Genomic DNA, 11,667 nt, shown 5'->3' with positions numbered 1-11,667 from the left:
AGGCCAGAGCCAACTGCAGAGCTCCTCAGTCCCCAAATCCTCTCGCCATCTCGCCATATGCTCGGTGTTTCCCGTCTTTGTTGACATGGTTGGTAGGTTCCCGGCTGTTCGCCCCACATGGTCGCACCCCCCGACGTCCTGACCTCGGGGAAAATAACAGCAGCAGATGACCAACCCCCTTTCAGAGATATCTGGGGTTAAAAGTCTTCTACAGTAACCTGCTGAGGTGAGGTTACTACAGTAACCTGCCAAGATGACAAGATACATGGTTCTTTTGTCCAACACGTCAGTGTGTTTTCATCTAAACATGCCAGTTAACAATTATCGCTCACAATGAAGACTTTCACTCAGTCACTTGATGGAGTTTCTTTATTGTCATTACAAAATAGATTTGCTGTTAGCTCATTTAAATGGGTTAAACTATCTGTAAATTAAAACAAAACTTCAAACTGCTTTAACACGGTTCTCTATAAAACACGTCTCCAGACTACCTGTTGACTATCTGGACCGGTCTATTGGAAGGACATTGATCTCAGTCCTGATCTCCAGACCCTAAACCAATGCATTAGTAGTTGTAGGCTGGAAGGTGTAAGACAAGTTAAGCAGTATGGATGTCCTTGGTTCATTCTATGGAACCCTTGAACCCGTAAAGCCCATCCATAGTGAACCAGTCGACCTATGGCCTTATCTTAACAGCACAACTTAGACCTTCAAACCCGCTACTGCATTTGACTATACGGCTTTTACTGAACTATAAGACAGAATTAAAGCCAACATAATTATATAGTATTAGAATAACAATATGGAAGAATTGATAAACACTCATTTGTATACTGTAGTAGTGGGGCCATTTTCTGACAGTGGCTAAATCAATGGGGTAGAGATTTGGATGGGGCGAATAGGAAAAGGGTAGCCCAACTCATTTTGGAGGTGTGGGGGGGTGACCTTTACCCTTCCAACAGCAGTAGGGGGAGGGGGGCTCTGTCCTGTCTAAGAAGGCTCTGTCTGGGGCCCACATGCTGTGAGAGGCTACACCAAAGACTCCAATTATCCAAAAACGCTCATTGTACCAACTTAACCCAATTAAGTACATATGGTTAAGCACATATCCTATCAGACTTAGTGTTAACGACCCAAACTGAAAAACCTATTAACTGTACCCGTGTGAAAAACACACAAAAACTTAAAAGGACATATCTGGGATTCTCGCTCTACAATATTGTGATGATGACAGAAGAGAGTTCTGTCCAGCCGTTGCTAGGTAGACTTTGGGGGCATCTTTAATCCAGGAATATACCACATTATAAATACACCATTGTAAATACATCATTATAAACATGCCATTAACAAATCAATGTTTACACCGTGAAAACAAACAGAAACTCAAATGGAAACCCTTTACTGTGTGGGGAGAATGTTATTTCTGTTTCTGATGACAGAGTGAGTCAGGTCCATAGACTTTCATACAGCACAAACACAAAGGGGAATTGAGTTCTGCCTGTAAACAGAACAGGGGAGAGGTGCTGTTCTAATCCTCATATTACAAGTGGTCATTGTGTAAAGCTTTACTTGGTGTTCCTCACTGGAACATTGGGTTTCTCTTACAAACGAAGCAGCTACAACATGAGGAGCCAAAACTAAAACACTGCCAACGTGTTGAATTGTCTGTAGTGATAACACTATTGTTTAGCAGCTGCAAACAATCATGTGCATATTGAGTCCTTTATGACTGATGGTCAGAAACAACAGCCTGACACACTGAACAGAAATAACTGAGTAATATTGACTTTAATATTTATAGTGGTTTTATGTGTGAGTCATAAGGACATTTGAAAAAGAAACCTGTTCTGGATACATGAGTTACACTTTTGCTCAGCAAACTAGATTTGAGCACACACTCATATGTCCATTCCAAATGCTCTCTTCTATAACATAACATAAAAACTAAACATTACATTAACAATTTTATTCCATTTTACGATCCTATTATTTTGGATATTCACATTACATACAAGTGAGAAACAAGCATCCTGTGACATTTTATTTAAAAATTAGTAATACAAAAATAGTATAAATATTCCATGTATTGTACATTTAAAAAGTCAAAGTCCTTCACAGTTTAGGCGTGTTGTAGTAGTAGTGCATTGCTGATCAGGTACCGTGGCTACCTGCAGCTGCTCCCGCCGTTGCCCTGGCAACCGTGCAGCTCCATCACCAGGCTCCGGATCTCCTCCCTCTTCCTCCACACCTGTTGCCGTGGAAACCAGCGCTCCAAACGCAGGGGGAGGTCAAAGTGCACCACTGGGTTCTGGAGAAAGTCAGTGAGCCAACCAGAGGTTTGGAATAAGGTGTGATGTCATACATGGGACAGGCAGTTATCATTTCAGATCAAGTGTTTTAGACAGTGTAGTGGAGACAGAAAAGTGCCCATGAAATGGATGGTTGATGTCAGCTTGTTGTTAAGCGTGGGAGGTTACAGGGGGAGGGCCGTACCTGCAGAAAGCTCTCCACGTACTGCAGGAGGTAGAGGCCACAGTCGCTGCTGTTGTCCTGTAGAGGGACTGTACAGTGGGAAGCCTTCATACTGTCTACAGTGAAGTCTCTGCGTGTTCCTCTACGCACCTCCCACTCTACATGTAGGTAACTGGAGAGGACAGACGGGAGAGATTGAAACTAGTGTACACACACATATATGAACCACACACACACAAAACAATGCAAGCGCGACAGACACACACACACAGAGAGTACTCACTCCCGCAAGAGCTTATAGATGCTCTCATGGTAAGAGATCTTCAGGGAGTCCATGATGAGAATGCAGGGTCTACAGAGAGAAGACAACCCCGTGATATTACACACACTGTTATAGATGGAGGAAGTACAGCCAATTCATTCACAGTTAATGCACTCACTTCTTAATGATGGTCTCCCTCTGACAACCATCTTGGGTGCACGCCTTCAAAATTGGGATGTCATTTAGAATGTTGCACACATGCTCAAAACATCTGATATGTTTTCTATTTTTGTTTTGTTTTACAAAATAGGGTGATATTTACTGGTGGGTTGTGGGTCCTCAATGTAGGTTTCCCACTGTCTCCCCCTGTTCCACCTGAAGGAAGTACGTACACACACACACACACACGCACACACACACCTTTTAAATCAGCAGCAAATGTTTAGTTCCTTTGATTTTGTTCTGTGGTGTTATGGCCAAATGTGCATGTTCTGTTTCTCAGTGCTTCTTGGCTGGGTATGGAGGACACGCTAGACCTGAACTACAGCCACCAGGCCAACCAAATAATTCCATCTGCAGTTAGGATCAATTACACACATGCATGAACATGCAGGCATAACACACATCACATCCAGGTATAACTAGAACACCCCCTAAACGTCAGTTTTTTTTAGAGAGACCTCATTTTCAGAGGGCTTATGTTGTATACATCATAAGCCCTAACATAGGGTTTTAAAGGGTAGTTAGGGACTGACATCGCAGCCTAAAAAGCCCCCTAGCTGCCTTCCAACAATATTGAGGAAAAATAAAAAGGATCTAACCCAACGTTAATTTGATCATTAAAGTTAAACAAAGCGTGTAAACGCAACCCGGGTTGATTAGAAACACTATTACATTACAGCCCTGGTGAGAGAAGTGTGATTCTGCCAAGGTAAATATCACAAACACACAATGCATCGGCGCTGTCCAACGCACCTGCTCCGTTCTGCAGTTTGGGGTTGCTGGCCTCTGGAGAAGGCCCAGTTGAAGCCTGGGGCTGGCATTTCCTCTTCCCCCCGTTGGCCTCCACTCCAGCTGGGCCGGACCACTCCTCATGCTGGGCCTGCTCCAGGCCAGGGAAACAGATCACCACAAGGTACCAGTGCGCTCTGGGGAATCAGACACAAGGGAATCAGACACAAGGGAATGTGCAATGTATCATGTATGTGCCTGTATGAGTTAGGGGGAGTGATGAGCTCTACAGCAGAGTCTCACAACTCAATCGCTGGTTGAAAACTGTTTTCTGCCCCTCCCAAAAGATAGAATTTGTAGATAATTGGCCCTCTTTCTGGGACTCGCCCACAAACAGGACCAAGCCTGACCTGCTGAGGAGTGACGGACTCCATCCTAGCTGGAGGGGTGCTCTCATCTTATCTGCCAACATAGACAGGGCTCTAACTCCTCTAGCTCCACAATGAAATAGGGTGCAGGCCAGGCAGCAGGCTGTTAGCCAGACTGCCAGCATAGTGGAGTCTGCCACTAGCACAGTCAGTGTAGTCAGCTCAGCTATCACCATTGAGACCGTGTCTGTGCCTTGACCTAGGTTGGGCAAAACTAAACATGGCGGTGTTCGCCTTAGCAATCTCACTAGGATAAAGACCACCTCCATTCCTGTCATTATTGAAAGAGATCATGATACCTCACATCTCAAAATAGGGCTACTTAATGTTAGATCCCTTACTTCAAAGGCAATTATAGTCAATTCACTAATCACTGATCATAATATTGATGTGATTGGCCTGACTGAAACATGGCTTAAGCCTGATGAATTTACTGTTTTAAATGAGGCCTCACCTCCTGGCTACACTAGTGACCATATCCCCCTTGCATTCCGCAAAGGCGGAGGTGTTGCTAACATTTACGATAGCACATTTCAATTTACAAAAAAAAAAAGACGTTTTCGTCTTTTGAGCTTCTAGTCATGAAATCTATGCAGCCTACTCAATCACTTTTTATAGCTACTGTTTACAGGCCTCCTGGGCCATATACAGCGTTCCTCACCGAGTTCCCTGAATTCCTATCGGACCTTGTAGTCATAGCAGATAATATTCTAATAATATATGCCATTTAGCAGACGCTTTTATCCAAAGCGACTTACAGTCATGTGTGCATACATTCTACGTATGGGTGGTCCCGGGAATCGAACCCACTACCCTGGCGTTACAAGCGCCATGCTCTACCAACTGTGCTACAGAAGGACCAACATGTGACTTTAATATTCACATGAAAAAGTCCACAGACCCACTCCAAAAGGCTTTCGGAGCCATCATCGACTCAGTGGGTTTTTCCTCATAATCCTGGACTATCGGACCACCATTTTATTACGTTTGCAATTGCAACAAATAATCTGCTCAGACCCCAACCAAGGAACATCAAAAGTCGTGCTATAAATTCACAGACAACACAAAGATTCCTTGATGTCCTTCCAGATTCCCTCTGTCTACCCAAGGACGCCAGAGGACAAAAATCAGTTAACCACCTAAATGAGGCACTCAATTTAACCTTGCACAATACCCTAGATGCAGTTGCACCCCTAAAAACTAAAAACATTTCTCATAAGAAACTAGCTCCCTGGTACACAGAAAATACCCGAGCCCTGAAGCAGGCTTCCAGAAAATTGGAACGGAAATGGCGCCACACCAAACTGGAAGTCTTCCGACTAGCTTGGAAAGACAGTACCGTGCAGTACCGAAGAGCCCTTACTGCTGCTCGATCATCCTATTTTTCTAACTTAATTGAGGAAAATAAGAACAATCCGAATTCCTTTTTGATACTGTCGCAAAGCTAACTAAAAAGCAGCATTCCCCAAGAGAGGATGACTTTCACTTTAGCAGTGATAAATTCATGAACTTCTTTGAGGAAAAGATTATGATTATTAGAAAGCAAATTACGATTCCTCTTTAAATCTGCCCAGGAGTGGGAAGGTGAACGGAAAGGCTCTGGAGCAACGAACCGCCCTTGCTGTCTCTGCCTGGCCGGTTCCCCTTTCCACTGGGATTCTCTGCCTCTAACCCTATTACAGGGGCTGAGTCGCTGGCTTACTGGGGCTCTCTCATGCCGTCCCTGGAAGGGGTGCGTCACCTGAGTGGGTTGATTCACTGATGTGGTCATCCTGTCTGGGTTGCAGCATGTGTTGTTTCAATGTGTAAAGAGAGAAACCAGTCAGTCTCGTGGAGTAAATGGCATTCACAAGACACTATAGGGAACTGCTGTGTCCCCTGTCCTTGCCTGGCTGTGGCCCTGTCCTAGCCTGGCTGTGGACCCTGTCCTAGCCTGGCTGTGGCCCCTGTCCTAGCCTGGCTTTGGACCCTGTCCTAGCCTGGCTGTGGACCCTGTCCTAGCCTGGCTGTGACCCCTGTCCTAGCCTGGCTGTGACCCCTGTCCTAGCCTGGCTGTGACCCCTGTCCTAGCCTGGCTGTGTCCCCTGTCCTAGCCTGGCTGTGGCCCCTGTCCTAGCCTGGCTGTGGCCCCTGTCCTAGCCTGGCTTTGGACCCTGTCCTAGCCTGGCTGTGGACCCTGTCCTAGCCTGGCTGTGGACCCTGTCCTAGCCTGGCTGTGGCCCCTGTCCTAGCCTGGCTTTGGACCCTGTCCTAGCCTGGCTGTGGACCCTGTCCTAGCCTGGCTGTGACCCCTGTCCTAGCCTGGCTGTGTCCCCTGTCCTAGCCTGGCTGTGACCCCTGTCCTAGCCTGGCTGTGTCCACTGTCCTAGCCTGGCTGTGGACCCTGTCCTAGCCTGGCTGTGTCCCCTGTCCTAGCCTTCTCTTGTATAGGAACATACTGAAACATACCGTGTCAGAATATAAATCTGTATCTGGAGCGTAGCCCATTATCCAGCTACACGTCAGTCGGGAGGTATTGTCACTGATGCTTTTTTATTGAAAACCCATTAAGAGATGTAAAATAGGTCTGCAGTTGTATATAATAATATATGCCATTTAGCAGACACTGATATCCAAAGTGACTTAGTGTCATGCCTGCAGACATTTTCCCTATGGGTGGAATTGAACCTACAGCACTTGGCATTGCAAGAGTCACGCTCCACGGACTGAGCAAGGGTTCTAAATCATTGTGCCGGGGACAGAAGACCGTGTTGACAAAGGTACAGTATGTAGACTAAAACCCTTCTACTGTGGTCCTAAAGTGAAGTGGGGAGTCGAGGGAACAGGAACGCTGTGCAGCACTCCATCCAGACCGTCATCATTCCACAGACATATGAATGAAGGTACGCACATCCGGCCCAGTCAGGCGTGACAGAGGCTGTTTCAACACCAGCGCAGCCTTGAGACTAGTACACACACCCACAGACAGACAGAGACTACAGCTCAGGCCACATCCATTCATCTCCACTATGCTGGAGCCCTGCCCTGCCTGGACACTGCCTCCGCTCCAGTTTAATGTCCCTGTTTTCATGGCTCCTTGTCAGAGCCATGACAGCTAGAGGGAAGGATGAAGAAAAGAGCACTGTTTTCCCCAATCAATGGAGTGTGGTGTCAGGTCGTGACATGTAGTGTACAACAGAGTAGTGTAGAGTAGAGCAGTGTAGTGTACAGTAGTGTACAGTAGCATGTAGTATAGAGTAGTGTATTCTGTAGAGTAGAAGTATTCTGTTCTGCTTTGCGAGGTCGACAGAAATTATGTCGTTATTGGTCCAAGTCTTGGCTCTACCCTCTGTGTGTGTGTGTGTGTGTGTGTGTGTGTGTGTGTGTGTGTGTGTGTGTGTGTGTGTGTGTGTGTGTGTGTGTGTGTGTGTGTGTGTGTGTGTGTGAGAGAGAGTGTGTGTGAGTGTGTGTGTGTGTGTGTGTGTGTGTGTGTGAGTGCATGCGTGTCTATGATTCCCACTCACTTGTGATTGACCGGCACAAACAGGTAGTCCTTGTTGAAGATGTCAACATGGCGGGTCCACGTCCTCACCCTCTGGTGTCTCCTGTCCCTGGCCCTGAGAGGAAGGGGAGGGGACACACTTCACAGCAACGCATACTACTCCTTCCATCACAATCCAGGAAGAATATCTCTTAACAATACTCTTAACAAGAGTAAAATGCTCCTTAACTTCTGTCAATACCATCATTAACATCGTTAGCATACGACTAAGCCACCAGCCTACGTAGAGCGCGCCGCCAGGAGCCTAAGGCCAAACATGAGCCCCCCGCAGGGCGCCATGTGACGCGCGGCCGAGCCGCCCACTAAGACGTTAAAAGACGCTGAGTGCTGATCTCCTTACGGGATGGCAGCCTCCTCCTCCAGGGACGTGTCCCGGCGGGTCAGCTGCTTGTAGAAGAAGCTGCTGAAGACATGACATCTCTCTGCCAGGGGCCCCGGGGCCCGCTCCAGGAGAAGATACCTGAGGGGACAGGAAGATGCTGAGGTTTTGCTGGACTGTCACATGCTGTGTGGCTGAGCTACACTATGGGGACATGGCTGATTTCCATACATGTTAAATGAAGCTAATGTTAGGGTTTGGTTATGATAATGGTCAGTGTTAGGTTTTGGCTGTTCAGCCTGTCAAAGGGATGCTGGTCAGAAAAGTCCCCTTAGTCCTGCTTCATTGTACTTAGTTGTGGTTTGAACCAATCAGCATTCAGGATTAGATCCACCTGTTGTATAATCACAGGTTACACATCTGCCAGGTGGCTAAGATGTTCACATGACAGGAGAAGAACATTGGTCCACAGGCAGATCACTAGAACTCACTTAAGGTAGAAGTCAATGATGACATCATTGAGGAACTGGCCACTGTCCAGACAGTCTAGGTCCTCTGTTGTCACGGTGATTCCTCCTTTAGAAGGGAGTGGTGGGTACTGGATCAACCTGAAGAGATCCAATAGTTAATGTGTAAACAACAACAACTAATACTAACAGGTAGTATATTATACATTGAAAACCATCCATAACAATAAACTGGTGAGCAGCAAGATATACTGCCCTCACCTGGTGGGCAGCAAGATATACTGCCCTCACCTGGTGGGCAGCAAGATATACTGCCCTCACCTGGTGGGCAGCGAGATTTACTGCCCTCACCTGGTGGGCAGCAAGATATACTGCCCTCACTTGGTGGGCAGCAAGATATACTGCCCTCAATTGGTGGGCAGCAAGATATACTGTCCTCACCTGGTGGTCAGCAAGGTATACTGCCCTCAACTGGTGGGCAGCAAGATATACTGCCCTCACCTGGTGGGCAGCAAGATATACTGCCCTCACCTGGTGGGCAGCAAGATATACTGCCCTCACCTGGTGGGCAGCAAGATATACTGCCCTCACCTGGTGGGCAGCAAGATATACTGCCCTCACCTGGTGGGCAGCAAGATATACTGCCCTTACCTGGTGGGCAGCAAGATATACTGCCCTCACCTGGTGGGCAGCAAGATATACTGCCCTCACTTGGTGGGCAGCAAGATATACTGCCCTCACTTGGTGGGCAGCAAGATATACTGCCCTCACCTGGTGGGCAGCAAGGTATACTGCCCTCACCTGGTGGGCAGCAAGATATACTGCCCTCACCTGGTGGGCAGCAAGATATACTGCCCTCACCTGGTGGGCAGCAAGATATACTGCCCTCACTTGGTGGGCAGCAAGATATACTGCCCTCACTTGGTGGGCAGCAAGATATACTGCCCTCACCTGGTGGGCAGCAAGATATACTGCCCTCACTTGGTGGGCAGCAAGATATACTGCCCTCACCTGGTGGGCAGCAAGATATACTGCCCTCACTTGGTGGGCAGCAAGATATAATGCCCTCACCTGGTGGGCAGCAGGCCCTTGAGTCTGGAGTAAGGCTCTCTGCTTCTGTGGTTCCTTCTCGTCCGACTGGGGCTCCCCTGATCGGAACAAGAACAGAACAGAAAAACATTACAGAATCACCAGCCAGAAGTCATCACCCCAGTCAAACACCTCAGACTCTACAGATTCATCTGACTGCATGGGGGATTGTCCTCCAATGTATTTTGGACAAGTGATCAAATTCAACGTTTTGGTGAGTAATGAGAATGAGGGGGATCGAGATGATAAAGTCAAGGTCTGCTTTGATGATGAACAGCAGAGAGGAAGAGGATGACGCCACTCACTGTGTGTGTGTTGGCCAGACATGCTGCAGACCTGCCAACCCTGTCCAACCTTTTAGAGTACCAGACGCCTTGGCAAATTGGAGATTCAACTCGCGCGCATAGCACGCGCAGAATTGGGGCTTTCTTTCACCGCACGCGCGCTGTGTGTGAGTCTGATCGCAATTATAGAATTGTACCAAATCAAGTCTATAAAAATATTGGTATACTTTCTTCACAGCATTGCATTTACACATATGGTAAAAGTCACTAACAAGATCTAATTAGAAAGAAAAGGGCCTTTATTCTTGGAGTGTTTTTATTTTATTAAACAAATAATAACACGTTATTTGTTTAGGTACAAAATGTACAGTCCTATCAACGATAAAACATTTGTATCTATAACGTTTTTCTTAGCACATGCGCCCAAGTTTAGTCGCTATAGTATAGGAACGCTTGTCACCTCTCAAACAGGGCCAATCACTAGGGCCAGCTCACAAGTAGTGGCTTTTTAGACACGGTTCCTAATCAACACTAAAAGCAAAATCATTTTGAAAATATTAAAACAAAAACAAATGATCGCATCGACACAGACCGCAAACTCGCTACACAAAGCTTGACTAGGCTACCGCAAAGAGAATCTGAACGCGGTTCTCTAGTCCACTTGCCCATTATATTTCTTTGCAGCGCATACATCATTTCAGATTTTCGATATTTATAAAATATCAAAAAATATATATTTTTTTAAAACCTTCCCAAAGTAAACTGTCTATTTCTCAGGACCAGATGCTAGAATATGCATATAATTGACAGCCTAGGATAGAAAACACTCAAAGTTCCAAAATATTGTATGTGAGTATAACAGAACTGATATTGCAGGCGAAAGCCTAAGAAAAATCCAATCAGGAAGTGACTCATGTTTTGAAACCATTGTGTTCCTATGCATCCCTATTGGCCATTGAAAGGGATATGAACTAGATTCCCTTTTCTACGTATTCTCTACGGTGTCTACAGCATTGTGAAACACGCCTTTATGTTGAAGAACGAGCATAAACGACTACATTGCGTAAGTGGCCAGCTGAGGGCTCTCAGAGTGATTCTTGCGTAAAAGACAGAGGTAGTCATTTTCCCTCTCGCTCCTACTGAAAAGCCAATTGTCCCAGTTGATATATTATCTAATAGATATTTGAAAAACACCTTGAGGATTGATTATAAAAAAAACGTTTGCCATGTTTCTGTCGATATTATGGATATAATTTGAATTTTTTTTCGCCGTTGTCGTGACCACGGAGGAATTTTGGGTATAAAAATAATCTTTATGGAACAAAAGGAACATTGGCTGTCTAACTGGGAGTCTCGTCAGTGAAAACATCCGAAGATCATCAAAAGGTAAACAGTTCATTTGATTGCTTTTCTGATTTTCGTGACCAAGTTTCCTGCTGCTAGCTGGACATAATGCTATGCTAGGCTATCGATAAACTTACACAAACGCTTGTCTTGCTTTGGCTGTAAAGCATAATTTACAAATTAATTAATTAACAAAAGGCTAATCTGTGTTTCACTATATTTCACTTGTGATTTAATGAATATGAATATTTTCTAGTAATATTTTTTGACCGTTGCGCTATGCTAATTAGTGTAGTTGATGACAATTCTCCCGGATCCGGGATGGGTAGTTCCAAGAGGTCACAATCGCACAAATGCAACCAGTTATTTTTCGTATTTGCATTTAATGTCTTTCACTAGCAAATGCGAGTGAACTGCTGGCACTTTAGAGCCCACTGAATGTCCATCTTGTGTTCGCTAACGTTAGCTTGAACCTGCTGTTATGTTGAGCACCCAGAACTCACAGTAGAT

At 45.8% G+C, this 11,667-nt stretch overlaps 1 protein-coding gene across 1 annotated transcript; it reads right to left on the bottom strand.

The window, feature by feature from the left end:
* Positions 1-351: 351 nt before the first annotated feature.
* Positions 352-9,588, bottom strand: LOC118370021 (sentrin-specific protease 7-like; the record flags this gene model as incomplete). Its single annotated transcript, XM_052502311.1, has 10 exons — positions 352-2,308; positions 2,494-2,644; positions 2,756-2,824; positions 2,913-2,956; positions 3,057-3,109; positions 3,710-3,882; positions 7,617-7,709; positions 7,995-8,114; positions 8,465-8,581; positions 9,512-9,588. Coding segments are annotated over 10 exons (1,041 nt in total), but the record flags the coding sequence as incomplete, so codon positions are not given.
* Between the last annotated feature and the right edge of the window lie 2,079 nt (positions 9,589-11,667).

This window comes from Oncorhynchus keta, unplaced genomic scaffold, assembly GCF_023373465.1.
Source record: "Oncorhynchus keta strain PuntledgeMale-10-30-2019 unplaced genomic scaffold, Oket_V2 Un_contig_15467_pilon_pilon, whole genome shotgun sequence".
In the NCBI taxonomy this organism is placed as follows: Eukaryota; Metazoa; Chordata; class Actinopteri; order Salmoniformes; family Salmonidae; genus Oncorhynchus; species Oncorhynchus keta.
Note: the sequence above shows the minus strand (reverse complement) of the source record. Positions and strands in the feature narration are given on the sequence as shown.